The following is a 26,643-nucleotide window of genomic DNA, read 5'->3' as shown; positions in this document are numbered from 1 at the left end:
TTGCCTTATTTTAAGAAATCACTACAGCTACCCAAACCTTCATCAATCACCACCCTGATCAATCAACAGCCATCAACATTGCAGCAAGACTCTCCACCAGCAAAAAGATTATGACTTGCTGAAGGCTAGATGAGGTTAACATTTTTCAGCAATAAAGTATTTTTTTTTTTTTTTTTAAAGATTTATTTTTATTGATTGATTGCTATGTTGGGTCTTCGTTTCTGTGCGTGGGCTTTCTCTAGTTGCGGCAAGCGGGGGCCACTCTTCATCGCGGTGCGTGGGCCTCTCACCATCGCGGCCTCTCTTGTTGCAGAGCACAGGCTCCAGACGCGCAGGCTCAGTAGTTGTGGCTCACGGGTCTAGTTGCTCCGCGGCATGTGGGATCTTCCCAGACCAGGGCGCGAACCCGTGTCCCCTGCATTAGCAGGCAGACTCTCAACCACTGCGCCACCAGGGAAGCCCCAATAAAGTATTTTTAATTGAGATATGTACTTTTTTTAAGACAGAATGCTATTGCACACTTAATAGACTACAGTGTAGTGTAAACAACTTTTAAGTGCATTGGGGGGACTTCCCTGGCAGTCCAGTGGTTAAGACTTTGCCTTCCAATGCAGGTTGTGTGGGTTTGATCCCTGGTCAGGGAGCTAGGATCCCACAAGCCTCACGGCCAAAAAGCCAAAACGTAAAACAGAAGCAATATTGTAACAAATTCAATAAAGACTTTAAAAATGGTCCACATCAAAAAAAAAAAATGCATTGGGAAAAATTTGTGTGACTTGCCTTATTGTGATTTTCACTTTATTACGGTGGTCTGGAACTAAACCCACACTATCTCCAAAGTATGGCTTTATTGTTAAAACCCAAAGCAATATACAGATTCAGTACAATCCCCATCAAAATTCCACTGGCATATTTCACAGAACTAGATCAAACAATTCTAAAATTTGTATGGAACCACAAAAGATCCCAAATAGCCAAACAATCTTGAGAAAGAAGAACAAAGCTGGAGGTATTACACTCCCTGATTTCAAATTACACTACAAAGCTACAGTAGTCAAAACAGTATTGTACTGGCACAAAAACAGATACACAAATCAATGGAGCAGAATTGAGAACCTAGAAATAAATCTACACATATATGGACAATTAATTTATGACAAAAGAGCAAAGAACATACAATGGATAAAGGATTGTCTTTTCAATAAATGGGGTTGGAAAAGCTGGACAGCTACATGCAAAAGAATGAAACTAGGCCACTGTCTTAACACCATACACAAAAATTAACGGAAAATGCATTAAAGCCTTGAATGTAAGACCTGAAACCATAAAATTCCTAGAAGAAAACATAGGTGATAATCTCATTGACATCAGTCTTAGTGATTTTTTTGTGGATCTGACTTCAAAGGCAAGGGAAACAAAAGCACAAATTAAAAAATGGAACTACATCAAACTAAAAAGCTTCTGCAGAGTGAAGGAAAACATCATCAAAATGAAAAAGCAACCTACTGAATGGGAGAGATATTTGCAAATCATACAGCTGATAAGGGGTTAATATCCAAAGTATATAAAGAACTCATACAAACAACCTGATCAAAAAATGGGCAGAGGGCTTCCCTGGTGGCGCAGTGGTTGAGAATCTGCCTGCCAATGCAGGGGACACGGGTTCGAGCCCTGGTCTGGGAAGATCCCACATGCCACGGAGCAACTGGGCCCGTGAGCCACAATTACTGAGCCTGCGCGTCTGGAGCCTGTGCTCCACAACAAGAGAGGCCGCGATAGTGAGAGGCCCACGCACCGCGATGAAGAGTGGCCCCCGCTTGCCGCAACTAGAGAAAGCCCTCGCACAGAAACGAAGACTCAACACAGTCATAAATAAATAAATAAATAAATAAAAGAACATGAATTTCTAAAAAAAAAAAAAAAAAAAAATGGGCAGAGGATCTGAATAAGCATTTTTCCAAAGAAGATGTGCAGATGGCCAACAGGAACATGAAAAGATGTTCAACATCACTAATTATTTTTGAAAAATTTTATTGGAGTATAGTTGATTTACAATGTTGTGTTACTTTCTGCTGTACAGCAAAGTGAATCATTTATACATATACATATATCCACTCTTTTTTAGATTCTTTTCACATATAGGTCATTACAGAGTATTGAGTAGAGTTCCCTGTGCTATACAGTAGGTCCTTTAATTATCTATTTTATATAGAGTAGTGTGTATATGTCAATTCCAATCTCCCAATTTATCCCTCCCTCCCCTTCCCCCCAATAACCATAAGATTGTTTTCTACCTGTGTAACTCTATTTCTGTTTTGTAAATAAGTTCATTTGTACCATTTTTAAAGATTCCACATATAAGCAATATCATACAATATTTGTCCTCTGTCTGACTTACTTCACTCAGTATGACCATCTCTAGGTCCATCCATGTTGCTGCAAATGGCATTATTTCGTTCTTTTTTATGGCTGAGTAATATTCCATTGTATATATGTACCACATCTTCTTTATCCATTCCTCTGTCGATGGACATTTAGGTTGCTTCCATGTCTTGGCTATTGTAAATAGTGCTGCAATGAACATTGGGGTGCATGTATTTTTCAAATAATGGTTTTCTCTGGGTATATGCCCAGGAGTGGGATTGCTGAATCATATGGTAGCTCTATTTTTAGTTTTTTGAGGAACTTCCATACTGTTTTCCATAGTGGCTGTACCAGTTTACATTCCCACCAACAGTGTAGAAGGGTTCTCTTTTCTCCACACCTTCTCCAGCATTTACTGTTTGTAGTTTTTTTGATGATGGCCATTCTGACTGGTGTGAGGTGATGTATCATTGTAGTTTTTTTTTTTTTTTTTTTTAATTTTATTTATTTATTTATGGCTGTGTTGGATCTTCGTTTCTGTGCAAGGGCTTTCTCCAGTTGCGGCAAGCGGGGGCCACTCTTCATCGCGGTACGCGGGCCTCTCACTATTGCAGCCTCTCCCGTTGCGGAGCACAGGCTCCAGACGGGCAGGCTCAGTAATTGTGGCTCATGGGCCCATTTGCTCCGCGGCATGTGGGATCTTCCCGGACCAGGGCCCGAACCCGTGTCCCCTGCACTGGCAGGCAGATTCCCAACCACTGCGCCACCAGGGAAGCCCCATTGTAGTTTTGATTTGCATTTCTCTAATCATTAGTGATGCTGAGCATCTTTTCATGTGCTTTTTGGCCATCTGTATGTCTTCTTTGGAGAAATGTCTATTTAGGTCTTCTGCCTATTTTTTGATTGGGTTGTTTGTTTTGATGATATTAAGCCGCATGAGCTGTTTGTAAATTTTGGAGACTAATCCCTTGTTGGTCACATCATTTACAAATATTTTCTCCCATTCTGTGGGTTGTCTTTTCAATATCACTAATTATTAAGGAAATGCAGATCAAAACCACAATGAGATATAACTTTATACCTCGTAGAACGGCTGTGATTAAAAAGATAATAAATAATGTTGGAGAGGATATGGAGAAAAGGGATCCATTGTACACTGTTAGTGGGACTATAAATTTCTGCAGCCACTATGCAAAACAGTATGGAGATTTCTCAAGAATTTAAGAATAGAACTATTATATGACCCAGCTATTCCACTTTTGGGTATTTTATTCAAAGAACATGAAAACACTAATTTGAAGAGTTATAAACACCCCTATGTTCATTACAGCATTATTTACAATAGCCAAGATGTGGAAATAACATGATAACCTGTGTCCATCAATGGATGAATGGATAAAGAAGATGTGATACACACACACACACACACACACACACACACACACACGCACACACACACACACGGACAAAATGGAATACAGCCATAAAAAAGAATGATATCCTGCCATTTACAACAACATGGATGGACATTGAGGGTATTATGCTAAGTGAAATAAGTCAAACAGAGAAAGACAAATACCTATGTTTTCACTCATATGTGAAATCTAAAAAAAAAAGAACAACCAAATAAAAATAAACAAAAACAAACTCATAAACACAGAGAACAGATCAGTAGTTACCAGAGGGGAAGCAGGTTGAGGGGGTGGGTAAAATGGGTGAAGCAAGTCAACTGTATAGTGATGGATGGTAACTAGACTTGTGGTGGTTATGACTCTGCAGTCTAAACAAATGTTGAATTATAATGCTATACACCTGAAACATTTAAAAAAAGATTGGGGGGTATTTAAAAGAGGGATCAGAGGGAAATTACATTGCTCAAAGCTGGATTTTCTGTGAAATTTTGCTGATGTCAACATGAGCATGGATAAACACGTTTGAAAATATTCTATAATCTATGAAAATGTATAAAGTGGAGTCCTTGGATATGAGTTTTTAATGTTAATGATAATATGAAAAAATATAACTAGCTATTAAATGAGAAGAAAGGGGGATTTTGTTCTAGATTAAAAGAGACTTAAGAGCATAACCAAGTATAAATCATGAACTTTGATTGGATTCAGTTTTGAAAAAAAATATTTAGGGACAACTGTGGAAAGTTTAATATGGGTTGTATATTAGATGCCTTAAAAGGATTATTATTCATTTTCTTAGGTATGATAATCATATTGTGGTTATGTGGGAGAATATCCTTATTTTCTGCAGATGCATGCTAAGGTATTTAGGGGTAAGATGGCATGTGATGTCAATAATATGCTCTAAAATGTTTGAGCAATATAATTAGATAGATACATACATACATATATACATAGAGCAATGTGACAAAATGTTAATAATTGTCAATCAGCCTAGCTGATCATTATAATAGTATTCGTTATATTATTCTTTCTAGTTTTCTGAATGTTTAAAAATTTTTTCCTATTAAATTTAAAATGCCCATGTGGTAAAAAATGAAAGATTTGACCTATAATCATCAAGACTCTTGCTACTTCTTACTTTCTTGGTTTCAAGGTTAAAATTGTTTTAGCAAATTTAATCTAGCCTGTTAGTGTTGTTTAGGTTGAACATCGTATGGTAGTTTGAATAATAATGAATTTCCAGATGAAAGTAACTGGCTGGAGTTGGTAGGCACATGAATCAGCTAATAGCTGAACCTTGATAGAATGTTACTTCATGTGTTGGGGAATTCACTTATTAGGCCTGCCTGTCTTAAAGCTCTTCTTACTGTTCCATTACCCAAAAGTTATAAGGTATTCTCATCTCTGTGGCTATCTGTCCCATGGCATTAGATCTTTAAAGTATAATATCTCTAAGGCTGTGATAGTGTGCCTTAATTCTTTCTTGTTTAGACAATATTGAGTACATTCAGTTCAGGGCACTGCTCTTTGAGAGAGAGAAACAAATTGGAACATACTCAGGGGATAATGAGCAGGATGGCTGAACCATGTCTTTCCTATGAGAAAGAAATCAAGGAAACAGAGATGTTTTGCCTAGAAAAAGAGAAGATACAAGGGTAATATAGTAGCAGTGTGTGTGAACTGAAAGTGCTGCACTTTTGAATATTCCTATGGAATGAAAGGAACTAACTATAGGTTGAAAGAATAGGATTCATATTCCTATAAATAAGAATGTTTGACAACCCTTCAAAGATGGAATGGACTGCTTTGGGAGGTGCTAAATCTTCTATTAGTGTTAGTTCAAGGAGAGAACAAAAAGTCACTTGTCATGGGTATTGTAATGGCCACCATCACTAACACCACCACTACCACCACCATTTAATGAGCACTTTTTATTCTAAGTATTTTATTTTTATTAATTCATTAAATTTTCATAACAACCTTATGATAGGTTCTATACTGCTATTATTATCAATACCATTTTATAGATGAGGAAATGAAGGCACAGAGAGGTTAACTAACTCTGGGGCTATATGAGAGGTGGATGGAAAACTGGGATTTAACTAGAAAATCTGGCTCAGAGAGCCTGTACTTTGTTTACTATTATACTACCTTGTCTTGTACGAGGGCATCAAGAACTAGATGGGGATGAGCAATTGGATTTTTAAGGACCTTTGAATCTTGAGATTTTGATTCTATATTCTGTATAGATGATGCAAGGCTTTTCTAAGTGTTTGTCTTGACAAGTATGGGGACTTTAATTTTTTTTCTATATTTACTCTGTATACTATATTTACATCCATTTATTAAATATCATGGAATGAGGCTGTTTATAAAACTTTTGGTATTGTAATTTTTTTCTTTGAATCAAAATAACGTTTTAAAAACACTAATTTTTTCTTAAAAGACTTTAGGAATCATGACACTTTAGCAAATATTGGTAACAAATCTATATTCTGACACATCATGCATGAATATATTTATTGTTATTGAATATTATAGTAATAGTGTAAAATGGCAAATTCGTGAATGCTATGTAAATCTCATAAATTATACCAAATATCAGTTTTAATAAAAGAGAAAAAGAACATACTTTGTTTTACCATTAGAGCTAATGATAACGTTTGTCAGGAATAATCTGTTGGTAATTGGAACCAAATTCAGTATATTCATTTATGTAAGCTCCTTTAAACTGATGCTTTTCCTTAAAATATGTCACATTAGAGAAAAACATACTTTTCCTCTGAGAAAGAACCTATAAATGTTAGCAGTTTAGTTTTCAGCACATTAAAAAATTAGATTTCTTTTGTTAGCAAGAAATTATTGGAACCTAGATTAAGTAAAGCTTTTTTTTTTTTTTTTTTGTCAGTTACCCAGTAACACTACGGTAGAATACCTCTTATACAGCACAGTTGGCAGGTATTTTGGGTTCATCAAAAAAAAAAGTTGTTTAAGCTACATGTAAAAGAATGAGATTAGAATACTCCCTAACACCATACACAAAAATAAACTCAAAATGGATTCGAGACCTAAATGTAAGACCGGACACTATAAAACTCTTAGAGGAAAACATAGGAAGAACACTCTTTGACATAAATCACAGCAAGATCTTTTTTGATCCACCTCCTAGAGTAATGGAAATAAAAACAAAAATAAACAAATGGGACCTAATGAAACTTCAAAGCTTTTGCATAGCAAAGGAAACCATAAACAAGACGAAAAGACAACCCTCAGAACGGGAGAAAATATTTGCAAACGAATCAACGGAAAAAGGATTAATCTCCAAAATATATAAACAGCTCATTCAGCTCAATATTAAAGAAACAACTCAATCCAAAAATGGGCAGAAGACCTAAATAGACATTTCTCCAAAGAAGACATACAGATGGCCAAGAAGCACATGAAAAGCTGCTCAACATCACTAATTATTAGAGAAATGCAAATCAAAACTACAATGAGGTATCACCTCACACCAGTTAGAATGGGCATCATCAGAAAATCTACAAACAACAAATGCTGGAGAAGGTGTGGAGAAAAGGGAACCCTCTTGCACTGTTGGTGGGAATGTAAATTGATACAGCCACTATGGAGAACAATATGGAGGTTCCTTAAAAAACTAAAAATAGAATTACCATATGACCCAGCAATCCCACTACTGGGCATATACCCAGAGAAAACCGTAATTCAAAAAGACACATGCACCTGAATGTTCATTGCAGCACTATTTACAATAGCCAGGTCATGGAAGCAACCTAAATGCCCATCGACAGACGAATGAATAAAGAAGATGTGGTACATATATACAATGGAATATTACTCAGCCATAAAAAGGAACGAAATTGAGTCATTTGTTGAGAAGTGGATGGATCTAGAGACTGTCATACAGAGTGAAGTAAGTCAGAAAGAGAGAAACAAATATCGTATATTAACACATGTGTGTGGAACCTAGAAAAATGGTACAGATGAACCGGTTTGCAGGGCAGAAGTTGAGACACAGATGTAGAGAACAAACGTATGGACACCAAGGGGGGAAAACTGCGGTGGGGTGGGGATGGTGGTGTGCTGAATTGGGCGATTGGGATTGACATGTATACACTGATGTGTATAAAATTGATGACTGATTAAAGAAAAAAAAAAGTTGTTGAAATTGGGAATCAGAAGAAAGCAGTACATATATAGTAGATATGTAATATAACTCAATATAATGTATTGAATATACATGTATATATGTAATTTATGTAATATAACTTGAAAACTTATTTGAAACTTAAAATATATATTTATTATTTATTTATTTAATTTATTTTTGGCTGCGTTGGGTCTCAGTTGCGGCACGCGGGATCTTCGTTGAGGCATGTGGTATCTTTCCTTGTGGTGCAGGGGCTTCTCTCTAGTTGTGGCGTGTAGGTTGTGGCACGTGGGTTCCAGAGCGTGTGGGCTCTGTAGTTTGCAGCATGCCAGCTCTCTCGTTGAGGTGCGCGAACTCAGTATTTGTGGTGCGCGGGCTTAGTTGCCCTGTGGCATGTGGGATCTTAGTTCCCTGACCAAGGATCGAACCTGCGTCCCCTGCATTGTAAAGCGGATTCTTTACCACTGGACCACCAAGGAAGTCCCTTAAAACATACAAATGCAGTACATACCAAGATAGGTGGAGCCATCTGTCTTGGCAGAGAAGATTGATCACTGACATGGTTGATTTGCCTGTACATGGTGATTTAAAAAAAACAGAAGCAACTTTTAGTTGGTTTTATTATCGTTTTTAATTTCTTTACAGACACTGCATCCCTTTAATTCCCTCCAGTCAAAGACTACCAGGAACATACCCATAGTTGAGCAAATTGGGTTTATTACTCATTGCAGTAGGGAGAGCTCACACCATAGAGAACCATGGAGTGTCTCAGTAAGAGAATATTCAAAAGAACTTTTTTAGGATTTGGGCTTTGTTTGAGTGATTTGGGGTAGGGTCTGAGGAAACAGAGGTTTACCATAGATTGGGGGCTATCAGAAATCAGGGACAAATCTGTGATTGGATATCTCAATAAATCTTATTATAGGGAGGGCAGACTAAAGTAAGGATAAAGCTGTAACTGGAGAGACAGTATAACTAAAATGGAAAACAAAGCAAAACTAAAATGACAACATATAAGGCAATAAGAATGAACACACTTAATTCAGCCTTGCTAATAGGTGGAGGAAAGGGTAAGAGAGGATAATATTATGTCTCTGCAATTTCATTGGTGGCAGGTAGGGAAGTTGATCATGCCGCTGCTTAGAGAAGCCGTTTCCACTCATTTCTCCCAACTGCAATGGCTTCCACCTGCATGTGGGTTTCAACTCTATTATGTAGGACAAGATTGCATTCCTGACCCATGGTCTCTGCCTGTCTTAATTTCTGACATCTTATCTGACTCTTGCAACCCCAGTCTCTCCTCTGCTTGCAGTATTGCTGCCCATTCACATTCCTGGTCAAGGTGCAGGTGGAAACCCAACTAAATTAGAGCTGTAGTATACTGTAGCTGCTCCTGGACAGAGTGGAGATAATCCATATGGAGTTAGGTTAAGTGAGAATTGATAGTGTCCCTAGACGAAGCTAATTACAAATGTTGAGGTTATTGGAGCTTTGTGAGGGGCCAGATCTTAGTGGAATTAGTTAGGGATGCCTTTAAAAAGAAGATGATTTTGAGCATTGATATTGAAGAGAGTAATATAGTTCAGTATTTATTATTCCACTTAGACGAATGAGTATAAATAAAAACCTAAAAATGGTGCCAGTGATTATCATGACTCTATTTTCAGAAATGAAAATTGAAACCAAAGATAATTGGACAAAGGACATTTTAATTTAATAATAAGAGTAGGTATCATTTATTGAGTACTCAGGTGATGGGCACTCCCCTAAGTGCTTTATACATTATTCATTTCTCACAGCAACTATTTGAGCATATAATTATAACTCCATCCTATAAAAAGATATAGTCTAACTCCCATCTCCTTGACTATGGGTCAGCCTTGGTGACTTACTATTGAATAGATTGCATTGACAGTTATAGGGCATGACTTCCCAGACTAGGTTAGAAAAAATGATATAACTTTCTTCTGGCTCTTTTGGGGGCATACCCCTTTGGAGGCATGAACTACCATGTAAGAAGTCCAGCTAGCCTGAAGCAACGTGCTGGAGAGAAAAGATCATGTAGAGAGATCACATCGAGGAAGGTGTCCAAGGAACCCCAGCTTCCAACCCCAAGTTCTTGAAGTGTTCACATCTGTGAAAAAAGAAGCCTTGAGATGACTCCAACCTTAGCCACTGACTTAAGGGCAAGCTCATGAGGGACCTTGAGACAGAACCACCCAGCCCAGATGCTCCTGAATTCCTGACCCACGGAAACCATTAAAAATAATAAATCATTATTGTTGTTTTAAGCACTAAGTTTTAGGGTGATTTTTATACAGTAGATAACTAATGTAATGTATCTTGGTAATTCTTGGATTCGGGTTAATAACAGTGGAATTCCTGTCTCAAGAGTAGGTAAAGCTCCTCGCTGGAAATGTAAGGTAAGAAAAGATTTAGAAGGTACGTGTTATTGAAATTGTGGCCTCTTTTACTGTTGAAAGTGATTTTAGTATAGCCATGTGGAACGGAAAAAACACTGGATTGGGTGTCAGAAAACCTACATTTAGAGTTTAGCTCTGCCAGTTTTACCTGTGTGACATGGGGAAAACCACATAACCTTTTGAGTGTTACTTTTCTTCATGCTAAAACAAACTTCGGTATTCAGTTCTTGGCAACACATTTTTAGAACAACATCTAGAGACTGGAGTGTATCAGAGGAGAATGACGAAGGGTCTGGAAACCATGTCAAATGGTAAATAGGTGCTGAAACTGAAGGAGTTTCACCTAGAAAAGGACTGTTAACCTAATCCCTCCCTTAAGATACTTCGAAAAACTTTAACATGGAATAGGAAATAGATTGATTTTGTGTATCTTTTGAGGGCAAACAGGAAACTATGGGTGATAATGATAAGGATCTAGAATTTAGCTGATCAAGGATTCCCTTTTAAATAATTAGAGTTATCAGAAAATATTATTTGCGAGTCCTCAGATGCAGAAATGCCAAGGAAAGAAAGCTTGGTTATTTTTTCTGGTTTCAATATAGGGAAACTATAATATACTAACTCTCTAGATATGTTCAATAAGGCCAAATTCTATTCTCTTAAATTATTTTTATTGCGTTGGCCAAAAGGTTCGTTTGGTTTTTTCCATAAGATGATTCTAGTAGCACTTAGTTGTCTTTACCTTCATTCAAAACAATTTTGTTAGATTGTATGTGACAGCTGTCATATCAGCGTGCATTAAAAAAAAAGACTTATCAAAATTGGTGAATTTTTGTGTAGCCATTTTAATATTAAAGATGGAAGAAAAAAGCAACATTTTTGGCATATTATGATTTATTATTTAAAGGAAGGTAAAAACGGAGATGAAATGCAAAAAAGATTTGTGCAGTGTATGGAGAAGGTGCTGTGACTGATAGAACGTCTCAAAAGTGGTTTGCAAAGTTTCATGCTGGAGATTTCGCACTGGATGGTGCTCCATGGTCGGGTAGACCAGTTGAAATTGATAGTGATCAAATCGAGACATTAATTGAGAACAGTCAACGTTATACCATGCGGGAGATAGCAACATACTCAAAATATCCAAATCAAGTGTTGAAAATCATTTGCACCAGCTTGGTTATGTTAATCGCTTTGATGTTTGGGCTCCACATAAACGAAAAAAACCTTCTTGACTGTATTCCCGCATGCGATTCTCTACTTAAATGTAATGAAAACATTCCGTTTTTAAAACAAATTGTGATGGGCAGTGAAAAGTGGTTACTGTACAATCATGTGGAACAGAAGATATCATGGGACAAGGGAAATGAACCACCATCAACCACACAAAGGCCGGTCTTCATCCAAAGAAGGTGATGTTGTGTATATGGTGGGATTGGAAAGGAGTCCTCTATTTTGAGCTCCTTCTGGAAAACCAAGCAATTACTACCAACAACTACTGCTCCTAGTTAGACCAACTGAAAGTAGCACTTGATGAAAAGCATCCGGAATTAGTCAACAGAAAATGCATAATCTTCTATCAGGATAACGCAAGACCACATGTTTCTTTGATGACCAGGCAAAACCTGTTACAGCTTGGCTGGGACGTTCTGATTCATCTGCCATATTCACCAGACATTGCACCTTAGGATTTCCATTTATTTAGGTCTTTACAAAATTCTCCTAATGGAAAAAATTTCAATTCCCTGGAAGACTGTAAAAGACACCTGGAACAATTCTTTGCTCAAAAAGATAAAAAGTTTTGGGAAGATGGAATTGTGAAGTTGCCTGGAAAAATGGCAGAAGGTAGTGGAGCAAAAGGGTGAATACGTTGTTCAATAAAGTTCTTGGTGAAAATGAAAAATGTGTCTTTATTTTTACTTAAAAACAAAAGATACTCTTTGGCCAACCCAATATATTTTCTCTAAGCATCTCTTTATAAAATGATTTTTGTTCTTCCTTATTACATAAGCAATATGTTCATCAATGTTTATCAATGATAAATTAGAAAACACAGATAAGCAAAAAAAGGAAAGAAAAATTACCAATAATCTCATAACCATTTATAAATCACTATAAATATTTTGGTGTATGTCTTCTAAGGATTTTTTTTGTGGCCACATTTACCCTTATGCACGCATGTAACAAAATTGAAGTTATATACTAAAATACTATGATATATCCTTTTCTCCATTTGATACCTCTTCCCTTGTAGATAAATTATTCTACAACTTTTTTTGGTATTCATATTCAACCTTGAAAATAGTATTTATTTTCTGATTAAAAGTATTATTTATGATAGAACATTTGCAAAATATATGTAACTTCAAAAAGGAAATATAAAACTACCTATTGTTTCAAGACTCAGAGGACCATTAGCATTTTGTTGGAAATTCTGTCTTTTCTTCTGTACATAATTTAAAAATATATATATATATTAGTATTTCTCACTAACATACTTTTTACTAGTAATATGTTATGAATAGTCCCACGTCACTAAATTTTCTGCAAAAATATGATTTTCAATGATTTCAAATTATTCCACCACATGGATAAAACCATAATGCCCTCAAATAATCCCTACTATTGGAAATACAAATTGCCTCTAATTATTCATCACTATAAACAACACTATATTCAACATATATAATATTGTTTTTAATGGCCATGTGGTATTCCATTGTGTAGCTATATCATCTTTTATTGAATGAATCCCTTATTTTTTAATATCTCAGTTGTTAACGTTTTGCCTAAATAAGCAATTCTGTCATTGCTAGAGCGAATCTTTTCCCTTAGCCTTAATTTTTTATTATTTTTGACGTATTTGGTGAATAGTTGTTTCATCATCCAACAATGTGACAACATTGTTTTTTGATGTTTTGGAGGTATATAGAAGAATCATAAGACATGAGGTATATAGAAGAAGCATAAGTTAAGAGCTAAAATTTAGTTGCAAATATGACTAAAACATGCAAAATAATAACGAATAATTTAGCATATTATTGCATGGTTCTGATTGCTTCAATGTGTAGTTCAGGAGATAGGAGGATAGTGAGGCCCAGCATAGTCAGGGAGGACTTTAAGGATGAAATGCAGTTTGAGCTGAGCTTTGAAGAATGGGTTGAGTTCATAGTCAAAGAGAATGTAGTACATTCTAGGGGAAAGGAACAAGACTTGCAAAGGCTCAAAAATTTGATTGTTTGCTATATTCACAGCACCATGAGAAGGCTATTTGAGTTTAATGTTATTTAATGCCACTGCTGAGCAATCAGTTTTTCATAACTTTTGAAAAATCTGAGCAATATTTATTTTAATCTGTTTTTTCAATTTTATTGAGAAATAATTGAGTATAACATTGTATTAAAGGTATACAATATAATGTATATATTGTGAAAGGATTACCACAATAAGTTTACTTAACATCCATCACCTCACACACGTTTTGTTTTTAATATTTACTTCTCTATCCCTTCATATATGGAAACATCTTAATTATATATTCTTAATTTGTGAAAATTGCTTGTATTTTCTAGAAACTTTGCCTAATGAATATTTTTTTGTACTACTGTATGCTTTTTCAGTCATCTACATATAATTTTTGTACTGTGTTTAATTAATTGCCAGTGAAATGCTCCTTAGATAATCTGAATCAACATCACTTTAGTCCTTGTATTGGTACTAGGATCCTTTTAAATAGTATTTTGAAATTTTCTTCACTGTTAGGGAGGACTCTGAAGTTAGGGGTTAAGAGAAAACAAACTTATCATAAGTTTCCTTTGAATGAACTAATGCTTACTCAGTGCCCCATATGCTTTTCTTTTTGTGATGTTCATGTGTTCTGTCATGTTATACAGTGGTTGTTTTCATAAGAAAGATCAAAAGAAGAGAAGTAATCTCCATTATGTTACTTTTTAAAATCACAACTAACCAGCCTTCTTTAAAATGTTCATAATTATATCCACATTATAACATTAAGGCAAATCACAGTCATTTCATTACCTTCTCATGGAATCAGTGTTTCTGAAAGTGGGGTGCATCAGAAGCACTTGGGATGTTTATTAAACTTCATATTCCTGGGCCCCACTCTTTGGGGTATGGGAAGAGGTAAGGGAGTCTGTATTTTAACATACTTGCCGGGGAATTCTATACCTTAAAGTTGGAGAAGCACTGCTTTAGTCAAATGTTGTCTCAAACCTCTCCACAGCTGTGCTGCAGTGTCATGCATCAAAACTTGATAGATATTATCACTGGACATCTTGCCTCAATTGTTAGTTCATAGGACCAATTTTGTTTTTAGGAAATTAAAGAATAAGCTGAGCTTTTTTTTTTCTGTAAGAAAACTTACTTAAAAATTACCTAGCTCCCTAGAAAAAAAACTAGAGATTCTTTGTCAAATTTCTTTTTCTAATTTGGCATTACTGCCTTTTATCTAACAGTAATCTCTTCATTGTATCGATAAATGTTTGGATTTATGTGCCCCTTTGTTCAGATGAATTGGCTATAGGCCTCCATTCATGAGAGGTCCATATGTCTTAAGTTTTAGAAAGTTAAAAAGTGAAGACCATAAATGGTAAATTTTGCCCCTTTCCATTGTTCCTAAAGATAGTATGACTTATACAACTTAAGCCATTTATGATTTCATCTTCTGCCCATGTTGGTGCCTTTGTGGCATGTTGCAAGTAGTTCTTGTTGCTTTCTTGGAGAAATCATGACTTACAGCTTCTTATTCTCTGCTTCTTGGTGGTGTTGAGCGACCTTTCACAGATTATGGGGCTTCAGTGTGGGAACCCATGGTTATTGTCTGTGGTGCAGATGGCAGTGATCACATTCCCATGAGTAAAAAATAAGGAACGTAGTCTATCTAACAAGTAAGTGACATGAGTAAATAGACTGAAATTAGTCCTGAGAGAAAAAAATGGTACTGTATGGAGGCTAAATTCTCTAAGGACAACTGGAAATCAGGCTGGAGAGACATTTCTAGCATCTTTCAATTTGGGAGTGGTGGGAAAACTCCTCTTTATTATGGTCAGTGGTGAGTCATTTGTAGGTAACCACTTCCATGTAACTGTTGTTTTAAGTTGATCTTCAATCCCTTAGGTTGAGCCAGAGTTTGTTTTTGACTTATAGGCAATGATATGAGACAAATTTGCATTTGAAATGAAAGTGATCGAAGCATAATTTATCAAATGGTACTACTGATTCAAAAAAGCCTAGGTCACATTTCTGATAGGGACACTATTAAGAGCTGAAATTGGCTTTGGCAAACATATCTCTGAGTTTTTTGTTTGCACAAAGTAGAGAATGAACTGGCCATTCCAAGGAGCCATGTATTAACCATGACTGGCATCTAAAAGAAGGGGTTCCTGTGCATCACTCCACAGTTACTGTAAGCAGTAAATGAAATACAACATATTTCCTGGGGAAAGAAAAGATTTAGGAACAAGGTAAAGAGGAGCTCTTTTTCCTGCCCTGCCCATTTATTTTATCCTTTTCAGTTTATTTTAGTGCAAACGTAATGAGCATCTGCTCTGTGCTAGGCATTTTGATAACAATGGGACTGTGGAAAAGATTAAGATTTGGCTCATAGTAATTTAAAGCAGCTTTATTGAGATATAATACGCATACCATACAATTTGCTTATTTAATGTGTACAATTCAATGGTTTTTAGTATATTCACAGACTTTACAATACTCAATTTATTTCAAGACATATTTTTTACTAAGCAATTCCTTAGGTCCAGAGGGGGAAAGACCTCTTTGGCTCCATTCCTAGATCTGTTCCTTCCAACAAAATAATGATACCTACCATTTACTAAGCACTGCCTGCTTTGGGCTCAGCACTGTGCCTAGTTGCTTTACAAATGTTAGCTCATTATATGCTACCAATAACTGTGAAAATAAGTTTTATTCCTACATTGTATGCAATGGCAATAATACCTAAATATCTAGCATTTACTGAGTACAATTATCTCATTTAATGTATGTGGAAATGTATTTCTCTAAATTCCATTTTCTTTTCATTCCCTTTCCTACCAGTGATTAACTCTGTAACTTTTTTTTTTTTTTTAACTCTGTAACTTTTCCCTCATGCTCTTCCCCTAGTTCTTGATGCTTACTGGGCTTTTTTTTGTGAAGGAGAGAGATATAGGAGTGATTAAGATTTTTAAGCTTCTGATGAGAACAAAGCCTAGATGCTTTATTTATTTCATACAGTTTTTTATTGGGAGAGAGAAGACCCATACACAGATAAGGTGCATGCAAGACTACTGGTGGACTGTGGCCAATAATGTTTGCTTAAAACTCTCAGTTCCGATTTAAAGAGCTATAAAAGCATTTTCTTTTTATAAACTTTTAGGTGTTTATTATTTTCAATCTAAGATTTGCTTTTTCTCTTTGAAGATAGACCTAACTCTCCTACCAGTTAGCCAACTTCTCTGTAATGTGAAATAATTCTTGTGTAAGTGTTTCTGTAACAAACCTGTCTTCTTGTTAAAAAAAAGAAAAAAACAAATCATTTTTAAATGCCACATGAAAAATGTGTGTGACTGTGTGCTAAAGTATCAGGGGTAAGTGTAAGAAATAGAAAGAGGTTTCTGTAACTTTGACAGATGTGTAGCTAGAAAAAAAACAAACAATTTTCTTCAAACCCCGGCACACAAAAATATTTAGGTTGGCTAACCTTCTGACGCTGATTTAGATATTTTAGATATTTTCTGGTGAATAATTAACATGAATATTGAAGCTAATTTCTCTACTGTTTCTAAATTTAGGGATAATGGGGTTCTTTTTTGATGTACATATATTTTAGGCTGTGGGAAGAGGGTTGCTAATATAAGTGCCAATTAAAAGAAAAACTTTACCATCCTTATAATTAATAATTGAACCTGAACTATTTTAAATGAAGGGTGTAAATGAGTAAGAAGTTGAAGTGTTCCTTTTAAAATTAAGTTTTTGTACCACTTTGGCTGCTTTTTAGTTAAAAAAGAAAAAGGTAGAATCTGCAATTTCAGGTTAGTTCCTTTGATAATTACCTCTATGTTTAGTATTTTTTTTAAGCAGAGATAGTTAATATATTTTATTTGTCCATCTCAGCCTCATATACTGTCATTCTGAGTTTGGGATTTTTCTCCAATGATATGCAAAGAAACATGTTCTAATGGTTTTATTTTATTTTGTTTTTCTAGGAGTCAGAGAATAATAAGTTATGTTCCCTATATTCCTTCCGAAATACCTCTACCTCACCACATAAGCCTGACGAAGGGAGTCGGGACCGCGAGATAATGACCAGTGTTACTTTTGGAACCCCAGAACGCCGCAAAGGGAGCCTTGCCGATGTGGTGGACACACTGAAACAGAAGAAGCTTGAGGAAATGACTCGGACTGAACAAGAGGGTATGTGTGGACTTAACTGTTGGGCTTTATTCTTTTAAAGATTCCAGGCTTTAAAAAAAAAAAATGAGTGGGATTTTAAGGGCCAGAGAAGTGCATAATTGGCACTAGCAAGGAAAAAGTTATTCAGAGGTTACCATGGTGATGGCAGATTGTGATCCATTAGAAGTGTTAAGCAGATAGCTCCATTTTTCTACAACTTTGTGCATTTTACTTGGCTCTTATAATAACAAATCAAGGTTTTAAACTGACTATAAGCCTTGCTCTGGAAAAGGGAGTACAGGTATTTTCCTAGCCGCAACTTTATTTTTCATTTTTTCTCTCTTATTTCCTCTTGATGGATAGTGTTTTATTATGAAAATACAAACTGTTTAAAAAGAAAAAACCCCTAATTTATTTCTCCTTATTTTTATAAATATTATAAATTTATAAATATTATTATTTTACTTCCAAATGTTGCAGAATTGAGAGCTGAGGTTTTCTAATACTGTTAAAGCTAAATGTTCAAGGGAGGAGTTCTTTGACACATGACATGTACTGAAACATCCACCTTCTCTACTCTTCTCTACAAGAGTCCACTTAGGTTAACCTAGTCCTAAAAAGTAGATGAAAGAAGACTCTCTGATAATATGTTTAAATTAAATAAATCAACTCTGAGAGATTGCTATACTATGTATATTCTTTCATTTTTTTTATGTACAGATTTTAGACTTTAAAATGTAGGATAATTAATGGCTTTGGATTACTACTTACATTGTAAGTTAAATTTAAACCTCTGTGGTACTATAGGGAAATGGGGATTTGATATAAGGGAATTTTTCATGTAAGTTAATTTTATTCCTTTAAGGGCTCAGAAGTTTAAAAATTTCAAATTAATTTTTGTGGTGTGTCCACCACATCAGCAATCTTTGTGGAAGCTTCTAAAATGTATTACATGCTTCCCTATCTTACTGACCAGATTATATGGCACAAAATGTAAATTTTTTTGTTGACTCAGGGTCATGATGCAGTAGAATATGAACTCCAATACCTATCTAACAATCATGTGACCCTGAGTAAGTTCTTCAATCTCCCTGAACCACAAAATTTAAAGTTTGGTATGGTAGTAACCTGACTTCTTAACTCAAACATTTTGAGAATTAACTATAATAATTAATATGTGTCTTATGAACTGTAAATTACATACATTTGAGGCATTGTGATGATAATTATTATAAATGTCAATTACTTTACCATGCTATAATGTAATGATGCCCCCAGAGATCTTTGAGATAATTAGGACAGTTGGCTTTATGGTTATTTCTCTGCAATTATGGAACTTTAGAGTTCCTGTGTCTGCTTGATTTAGATATCTTTTTTGGCGTGTGTGTGTGTGTGTGTTTTGGTTTCTCTTCCTTTAATATCAGGTTTCAGACTGTTACTTCTTACCTAGTTGTGAATAATTTCTAATTTGCTTCTTATATTCATCTGTCAATTATGAAATTAGATGATCATAACATTCTGGACTATATTTAAAATATGAACAAACATTTCTGGGTGAGTTGCTAAGAGATTCTGGGCAATATACATGCTCTTCAGTGCATGGACTTCATTCTGACTCTTCTGGCTGCTCAGAGACTTTATATTACTCATTCATGGCTATTCTAGAATAACTGAGGCTGCCAGATCAATAAACTCTGAATAAATGAGATTGCTAGGTTACATTTAATTGTGATTCACCAAAAAGATTGTTTTAGCTCTATAAGAAAGTGGTTTCAACATACTTTAGAGGGCTGTGTTGTGTAAAAATAAAGAAATTGATTTGTGATGATTTTTTAGGGGGAGGGGTCTAGACTGCTAGGGAATTTAAAATCATCCTTCTCTTGCAAGTAATGATTAGTGTTTTATTCTTCATTATTATGTGTTATAGATTTGATACAAGAGAGGCATTTGTAAGATGAGACCTCTCATTTAAGAGTCCTTTATCATTATATTCCTACTATTGAAGAATGTTTTTTATGTACTCTACAGAACTTTGTTTTCTACAGTACATATATTTTAGGCATCAGAAATTCAGGCATTTTTAGTGCATATCAACGTATATAATACATTAAGTACAGACAGAAATGATAAAAAGTGTGCTTATCAAACAGATTCCAAAAATCTGGGAGGAATGCTGAATATAATGTATGAAAGAAACAAAAAGTCAAAAGTTTTTGACAAACTGAAAATATAAACTTAAAACTAACCCATCAAGATAAAATTTAATAGGTCTTATTGTCAAGTCCAGAGGCTGTGACCAAAATTCCTATCTGCACAAGTAATTACTGAAGGAAATTTAAATAGCAGACACATGATTAAAAAAAAACACCAACATACGAGTTTTAGGTGACAGAGAGTGCAATGGGGTCAGTGCAGTGAATATTGCCAAAAAATTGCCAGTGCTATCCCAGTCAGCATTACTAGAATTACAGTATGTAAGATTCAAGAGGTGTCGGTCCCACTGAACTTCCTGCTCAAAAGAATGCACCTGAAGTATTGTGTTGAGAATTACTACACTTTAAGAGGAACTCAGGAGCGTTGGGATATTCTCAGAGGAGAACAAATGACATGCTAACGGACACAGAATTATATAATAAGAGGAATAATTGAAGGAACTAGTAATATTATCATTATATTATCATATAATATTATATATCATATTGAAATTATAACAAGACCAGCTGTCTAACAGTGTAGCTGTCCATGTATGGAAAGACTTTCTTTGAAAGATAATAAATTATCTTTGGAGGTATGCAGCAATCTTAATTGCCATTTTAAAAGGTTATTTTAGATGAGGGGTAATTGGTCTTTTTCTGCCAAGACTATGAATTTTTATGAACAATATGCTTATACGGTATTCTGTAGTTCATGGTATATTTTTTATAGTCCTAATCAAGAACTACATAGTATCATGATTATTTTTCTACAGGTTTTCTTCTTATTTTGCAAAGTGCTATATTAGAACTGAGGGATTCTTACTTTCTTACTTTCTTTTTTTGGCTGTGGATCCCTTTGGTGGCTTGGTGACGCCTACAGGTCCATTCTTACTTTAAATGCATAAAGTAAAATCCATGGAATTATAAGAAAATGAATTATATTAAAATGTTAAATAATTTAAAATTTTTGTGATATGGTAGGAAGTACTACTTTACTAATGCATTAAACACAAGATCTAATGGAGGGACTAAAAATATAATTTTGAAGTAGTGATAAGTATAAAAGATATTTTGAGATATCTTCAACAAGTACAATGTGATATAAAAATATATTGTTATTTTATTGGCTAAAATGTCACAGATACTATGAATTTATGGTTTGTTGCCTGCATCAATAATTTAAAGAAATGCAAATTTTCAGTTTAAAAAATTGGTGAAAATGAATTTTTTCCATCCAAGTTCACAGACTTCCTGAATTCTATGGATAGACTCCTGGGGTCTGTGGACCCTAGGTTAAGAACCACTATGCTACATGATATTGCACACCTATCATGAATAGTCTCTAAATTTAAAGAGTTCATATTCTAGTAAAAGGTGTAAAACTAATACAAAATGAACTCTAATTCATATTTAATATGTGATAAATTCCATGAGAGTTACATAGATAAAATGTTATAGGAGTTTACAAGATAGATTGTGCCTGCCTAGGAAACCATGGAGAGGTTCTATAGAAAAATGAGTCTTAATTGGTCTTGGAGAATGAAAGGATATATATGTAAGTAGAAATGGAGGGGAGGGACATTTCAGTTGAAAGGAACAGGCAGAGAGTTTTAAAACAGCCGGTAGTTCAGGTTCTACTTTAAAGTATGTGAAGATGCATATAGGGTATAAGACTGAAAAGGTAGGTTCTGTTCATCACAGTGGCCCTTAAATTCTTGGCTAAGAAGCTCAAACTTTATATTGAAAGTTATGGAGGAACCACTGACTGTTTTTTAGCACAGTAAATTGATGGATTAGAGCTTTCCTCCAGGAAAGTTAATCTGGCAGCACTGTATTGGATGTATGGGAGCACAGAGAGACATTAAGGAAATTGTTTCAGGCTAGAGATAATGAGGGCCTGAACTAAAGCAGCAGAAACAAGGAAGGAAGAAGGGGTGCATATGGAAAAGATATTCGGAGATAGAATTGTTAGGACCTGACATTTAAAGTGAGGAGATCAATAGAGAAGAGTGGTTTAAAGGTAGCTCAGAGTGAATAGGAGGATGGTATAACAGTTAACGAGAAAAGTAGACAACATGTTTTGGAGATGGAAGTAATGAGGATTTCTATTTTTTTATTTTGAGTTTGATGCCTAATTTTAATCATTTGCTTGGAGCAATAGAACAGAACAGTGTGATGGGAGAATAGAAATAATTATAGGTAAGGTCATTAATAAGCTTCTGATAGATTTCTGATTCTATAATATTATAATTATATTCTAGGTCTAAGGAGGTATAATAGCTCCACCAATATTTGCCTGGCTTTGACTTTTTAAAGCCCCATCTCCTCATCTGGGATGTCCTTTATCCCATGGGATGTATAAAAGCTTTCAAATGCATTACTCACCTCTCCCTCACTTCTGCTTTCTGGTTTGAAGACCATACTTCATAAGTGACAAGCTTGTGTGATTGACATAATAAATGACCTTTCCTGAGTCATTCTTGTCCTGGAGAATGTTTTGACTCTATCAGACTAAATACCTTCCCCCTCATTTCCCCTCTTATACAGTAACTGATCTATAAAAAGTTTATTTATTATGGTCTATTTTAAAACAGTATCTACTTGATAAAACAAAAACTCTCCATTCGGTAATAGGAAAGTTATTCTCTTACAGGTAGATTCTTTGATTAACCAAATAATTGTCCAGTATTTTAGCTGCCATTCTCTCAAGAAATGTCCTCTCCAGAGCAGTGATTTGACTGGATTGCTGAAACACTGATGAACAAAGGTGTTCTGTCTGAAGTGCCTCCACTGAAAGTAAGATTTGTGGGAAAATAGGCAAGGCTTCTGTTTTGTTCTAAATTTAACCCTTATTTTTTCTGCCATAGATAGATAGATTGGTAGGTAGGTAGATAGATAGATAGGTGTGCAGATGCATGGAAAAATGGTTAGATGGATAGAATGAATGAATATCAGAATCTACCTTTTAAAACACTGTTGATATTGGTGGGTATAGTGTGTAGAAAGACTTTGATTAATAGATTCAGTTTTAAATGGTTCTAAGATAAAAATCCTTCAGCTGGGATTAAATGATGAATTTTAGTTATCCTTGTATCACCCATCTTGTTGCCAGGGTAGCTGGGCTGTAGCATAAGCGACAGTTGTCAGAAAATGAATACTTTAAAAAGGACTTCTATATCTAAATACATATATTTAATCAGAGAGTCCTTTGGCTTCTGAAAATAAGTTGTCTAATGAGAATTTCATTTGAGCAGCTGCGACTGAGGAGGTCAACAGGCATTGCCTAGGAGAATATGGCCCAGCTGGTTAAATCTGGTTGTTGTCGTGATTTAAATGGTCAAGTGCTGCTTGTAATCCAGGACCGTCTGTTTGTAAAGGGAAGAGTGAGTGCTTCAGCATAATGTACAGCTGTTTTAATCTCTCTTTAATAATAGTGCTTCAGCCACTATCATGTCTTGTGTATCATACTACTAAGTATATGATCCTAGGCTGGGTGAACTGGTTTGGGTCAGGTTCTGGAGTCATGTGAGATTGCAGAGAAAGGGATACATTGATATAAACCTCAACTCTAACAAAATAAGATTTTCTTTCTGACTTTTTGCTCTTTTAAAAGACTTATTTTTTAGGTAATAATTATTGTGATCAAGAGGGAGTGATGAAGCTTGTAGTTAGAAATATTAGAATAAGTGTGTTCTCTTCGATAGAGGCCATAAACTTAATGGAAAGTATGCAGAGTTTAGGTACAGTTTCATAGGATGTATGTTGATCAGAAATTAGAGTATTTGTCCAGTGGAATTGTGTGCTTCAAGATATGATAATGAAAGTATGTGGATTCATTTGACTGTGTATGTAGAGAAAGGGCAGGAGCATTTGAGCTTTGGATTCCTGGTGGGATAGGCTTTCCAATGGATTATGCAGCTGTTACCCAGCACAAGAATGAACACGTGTTTATGTATCTGATGGATTATTATCATTATTCACATCTCTAAACAATAACTTGGATTTCTACATATATTTTCACTGAATTATATTTAGTAAGTGTATATGTTGGTATGTGTTGCTCATCTGATAGCTTTTGCCTGTGTGGTATAGTTTAAGCAATGGGAGAACTCATTTTTGAAAGCCATATGTTTTTTGAGTAAGCTAGATCTGGGTTTGAATATGTTCTTATATTTAGCGAGGCAGTATAGCGTACTGATTAAGAGTGTGGGCGCTGGTGCTATGCTGCCTGAGTTTGAATCTCAGTTCAACATTTGCCAGGTGGATGACATTGGGCACCTCTCTGTGTTTCCTCAGCCAAATATTGGGCATAATTATAGAGCTATCATGAAGAGATCAAGATTTAGTTAATGCAACTAAAACATTTAGACTATTACTAGCACATAGTAAGTGCTCAATAAATGTAGCCAACATTATTTCCTAGTCTTGGACAAATTATTTCATCCTTTTGTGCTTCAGTTCCCTTATCTGTAAAACTGGATAAATGATGTCTACCTTGCAGGGCTGTGTGAGAATTTGACAGATTATATATACATAAAACACATAGCTTCTATAATTATAATTTATTATTACTATTGCTGTTATAACTACTATTACTGTTACTATTTGAAGGAGCATTTTGTAAAGAGAAATATTACAGGAATCTCATCCTGCACCACAGACAGAATCATAGGAAATGTCCCATGGTGTTAGGATTTAGCATTTGGCAGCAGTGATGTACTTGTTTTCTGGAAGAGCAATCCAGCTTAACTCTCCTTTCAGGCTCTTTGGAAAAGCTGATACTAAAGTTTCCCCACTGGAAGCCAATCTTCCCTGCTGAGAAATATGTGGAATATGATGCTGTCAGTGAGAGAGGTTGGTAAAGCCTTAGATGAGGTTTTTAGATACTATCCAGTTAAGAGCATTGTGTTCCTGTTAAAGAAAAAAAATCTATTAAAAGGCCATGCTAAAAATTATGTAGAAGTTTAACATTCATACCATGCTAGAGCATCAAAAGAATCTTTTAAGGCAAAATTTATGGATATTAGGTTTTTGCCTCTGTTCTGATGGAAGGTTATATTGGTGAAGTATTTAGAGTATCCGAGATCCAAACCTTTCTTTATATTTCTCATTCATGGGAGAAGGTTTCGGATTTTTGCATAAAAAACGCATTAAGTATTCATCATGAAACCCCCAGAGTTATTATTTCAAGTAAGTTGGAAATTTCAGGTCATTTAAATGCTGAAGTTACCCAAGACCACTCATACTCCAGGTGAAGAAGCAATCAGGTATTCAGAGCGATGCGATGTGACTTCATTTTAATTCATTTTTTCTTCTCTTTAAAATGTATCTTTACTCCTCTATAATGTTTGTGTCCTTGCTCCTTAATTTAAAGAATTTTTATCATAGTCATAGCAAATACTAACCTAGTGCCAGATAGTTTAAATAAACATATTTCTGTAAATATTACACAGTTAGGGATTAAAATGAGGAGGTAGAACTACTGGTTTTTGAATTATGGAAAAAAATAATGTTTCTTATGTTTTTGTGTTAAGTATATTTGCTTTCTAATTCTTTAGAAACTGATCATCCTCTCATAATAACTTTATAAAGGATGTAATTAGCCTGAATCCTGTGAACCCTAGACATTCTGGACAAATCTTAATTATTTCAATTTGCTGTTGTTTTGCAACTCCCGTTTACAGTGTTGGCAATGTCCTAGTTGGTTGAATCGTCTTCTCAACTTCATTTTGTGTGTCTCTGCCTTGAAAAGTTACTTCAAATTTCTTGGCCCACTTCTGTCTCTTCAGACTTAAAGATTCTTAAAGTTTTTTCTCTATGAATGTTAAGAACAGATGTAGGCAATTGCTTCTGATTTTTCCTCTTACTGACCTGGGAAGCAAGGTGTTCCTTGGCATTTTGTTAAGAGGATGCAGCTTCCTCTCCATGGTTTGATGAAGTTAAGTCATATTCTCATACAATTTTTGAATCTGTTAAGTTGGAGTGGATCATTAACATTTTGCATTTTTTCCACTGAAAATCATTAGATAGACTTCTTCCGCATTTATTCTGGGATTCTCAAAAGTAATACTGGGCAGTTTTTAAATCTGTACATTTTTTCTTGTGCAATATATGTGTAAAATCCAAAGAAAAAATGAATAGAAAAGGAAGTTGCAAACTTCAATATGTGTTTATTATGTAATATTTGATTATATATATTATAAGGCATAAAAATAAAACTAACCCCTGTGAATTCATCATCCAACTTAAAAAATGTTTTCTTCACCTATTCAATCCCTTTGCCAGAACTTCGTGTTTAGAATCTTCCTTTTGTGTATGTCCCTAAATAATACATTGTTTAGTTTTGTTTCAGAACTTTATAAAAATGGTATTACACTGTAACCTTCTATGACTTGCTTTTTATACTCATAATTATATTTCAAGATCAATTTTGCTGTGTGCAGCTGTAGTTCATTTTCACTTTTGTATAATATTTCACACACTCTCCCATGGAATGCTATATAGGAGTATACTCTCCTGTTTACTGTCTCCGGACATTTGGATTATTTCCAGTTTTCTGCTAGTACAAACAGTGATGGTATGAACATTCTTGCACCTGTCTTCTGATACACATGTGCATGAGCTTCTTCTATAGGGTGTATTCCCAGGAGTGGAACTGCTGTTGACAAATT

At 35.1% G+C, this 26,643-nt stretch overlaps 1 protein-coding gene across 13 annotated transcripts in view; it reads left to right on the top strand.

Annotated features, from left to right (window-relative positions):
• The window catches only part of SOX6 (SRY-box transcription factor 6), a 621,895-nt gene that overhangs the window by 253,570 nt on the left and 341,682 nt on the right, over positions 1 to 26,643 (top strand). For all 13 annotated transcript variants that reach the window (XM_036861756.1, XM_036861767.1, XM_036861768.1 and 10 more), the window contains one exon: positions 17,591 to 17,798. In XM_036861756.1, the coding sequence (XP_036717651.1) occupies positions 17,591 to 17,798 (208 nt within the window). The remainder of the gene's footprint in view (positions 1 to 17,590; positions 17,799 to 26,643) is intronic.

This window comes from Balaenoptera musculus, chromosome 8, assembly GCF_009873245.2.
Source record: "Balaenoptera musculus isolate JJ_BM4_2016_0621 chromosome 8, mBalMus1.pri.v3, whole genome shotgun sequence".
NCBI classification, from domain to species: Eukaryota; Metazoa; Chordata; class Mammalia; order Artiodactyla; family Balaenopteridae; genus Balaenoptera; species Balaenoptera musculus.
Note: the sequence above shows the minus strand (reverse complement) of the source record. Positions and strands in the feature narration are given on the sequence as shown.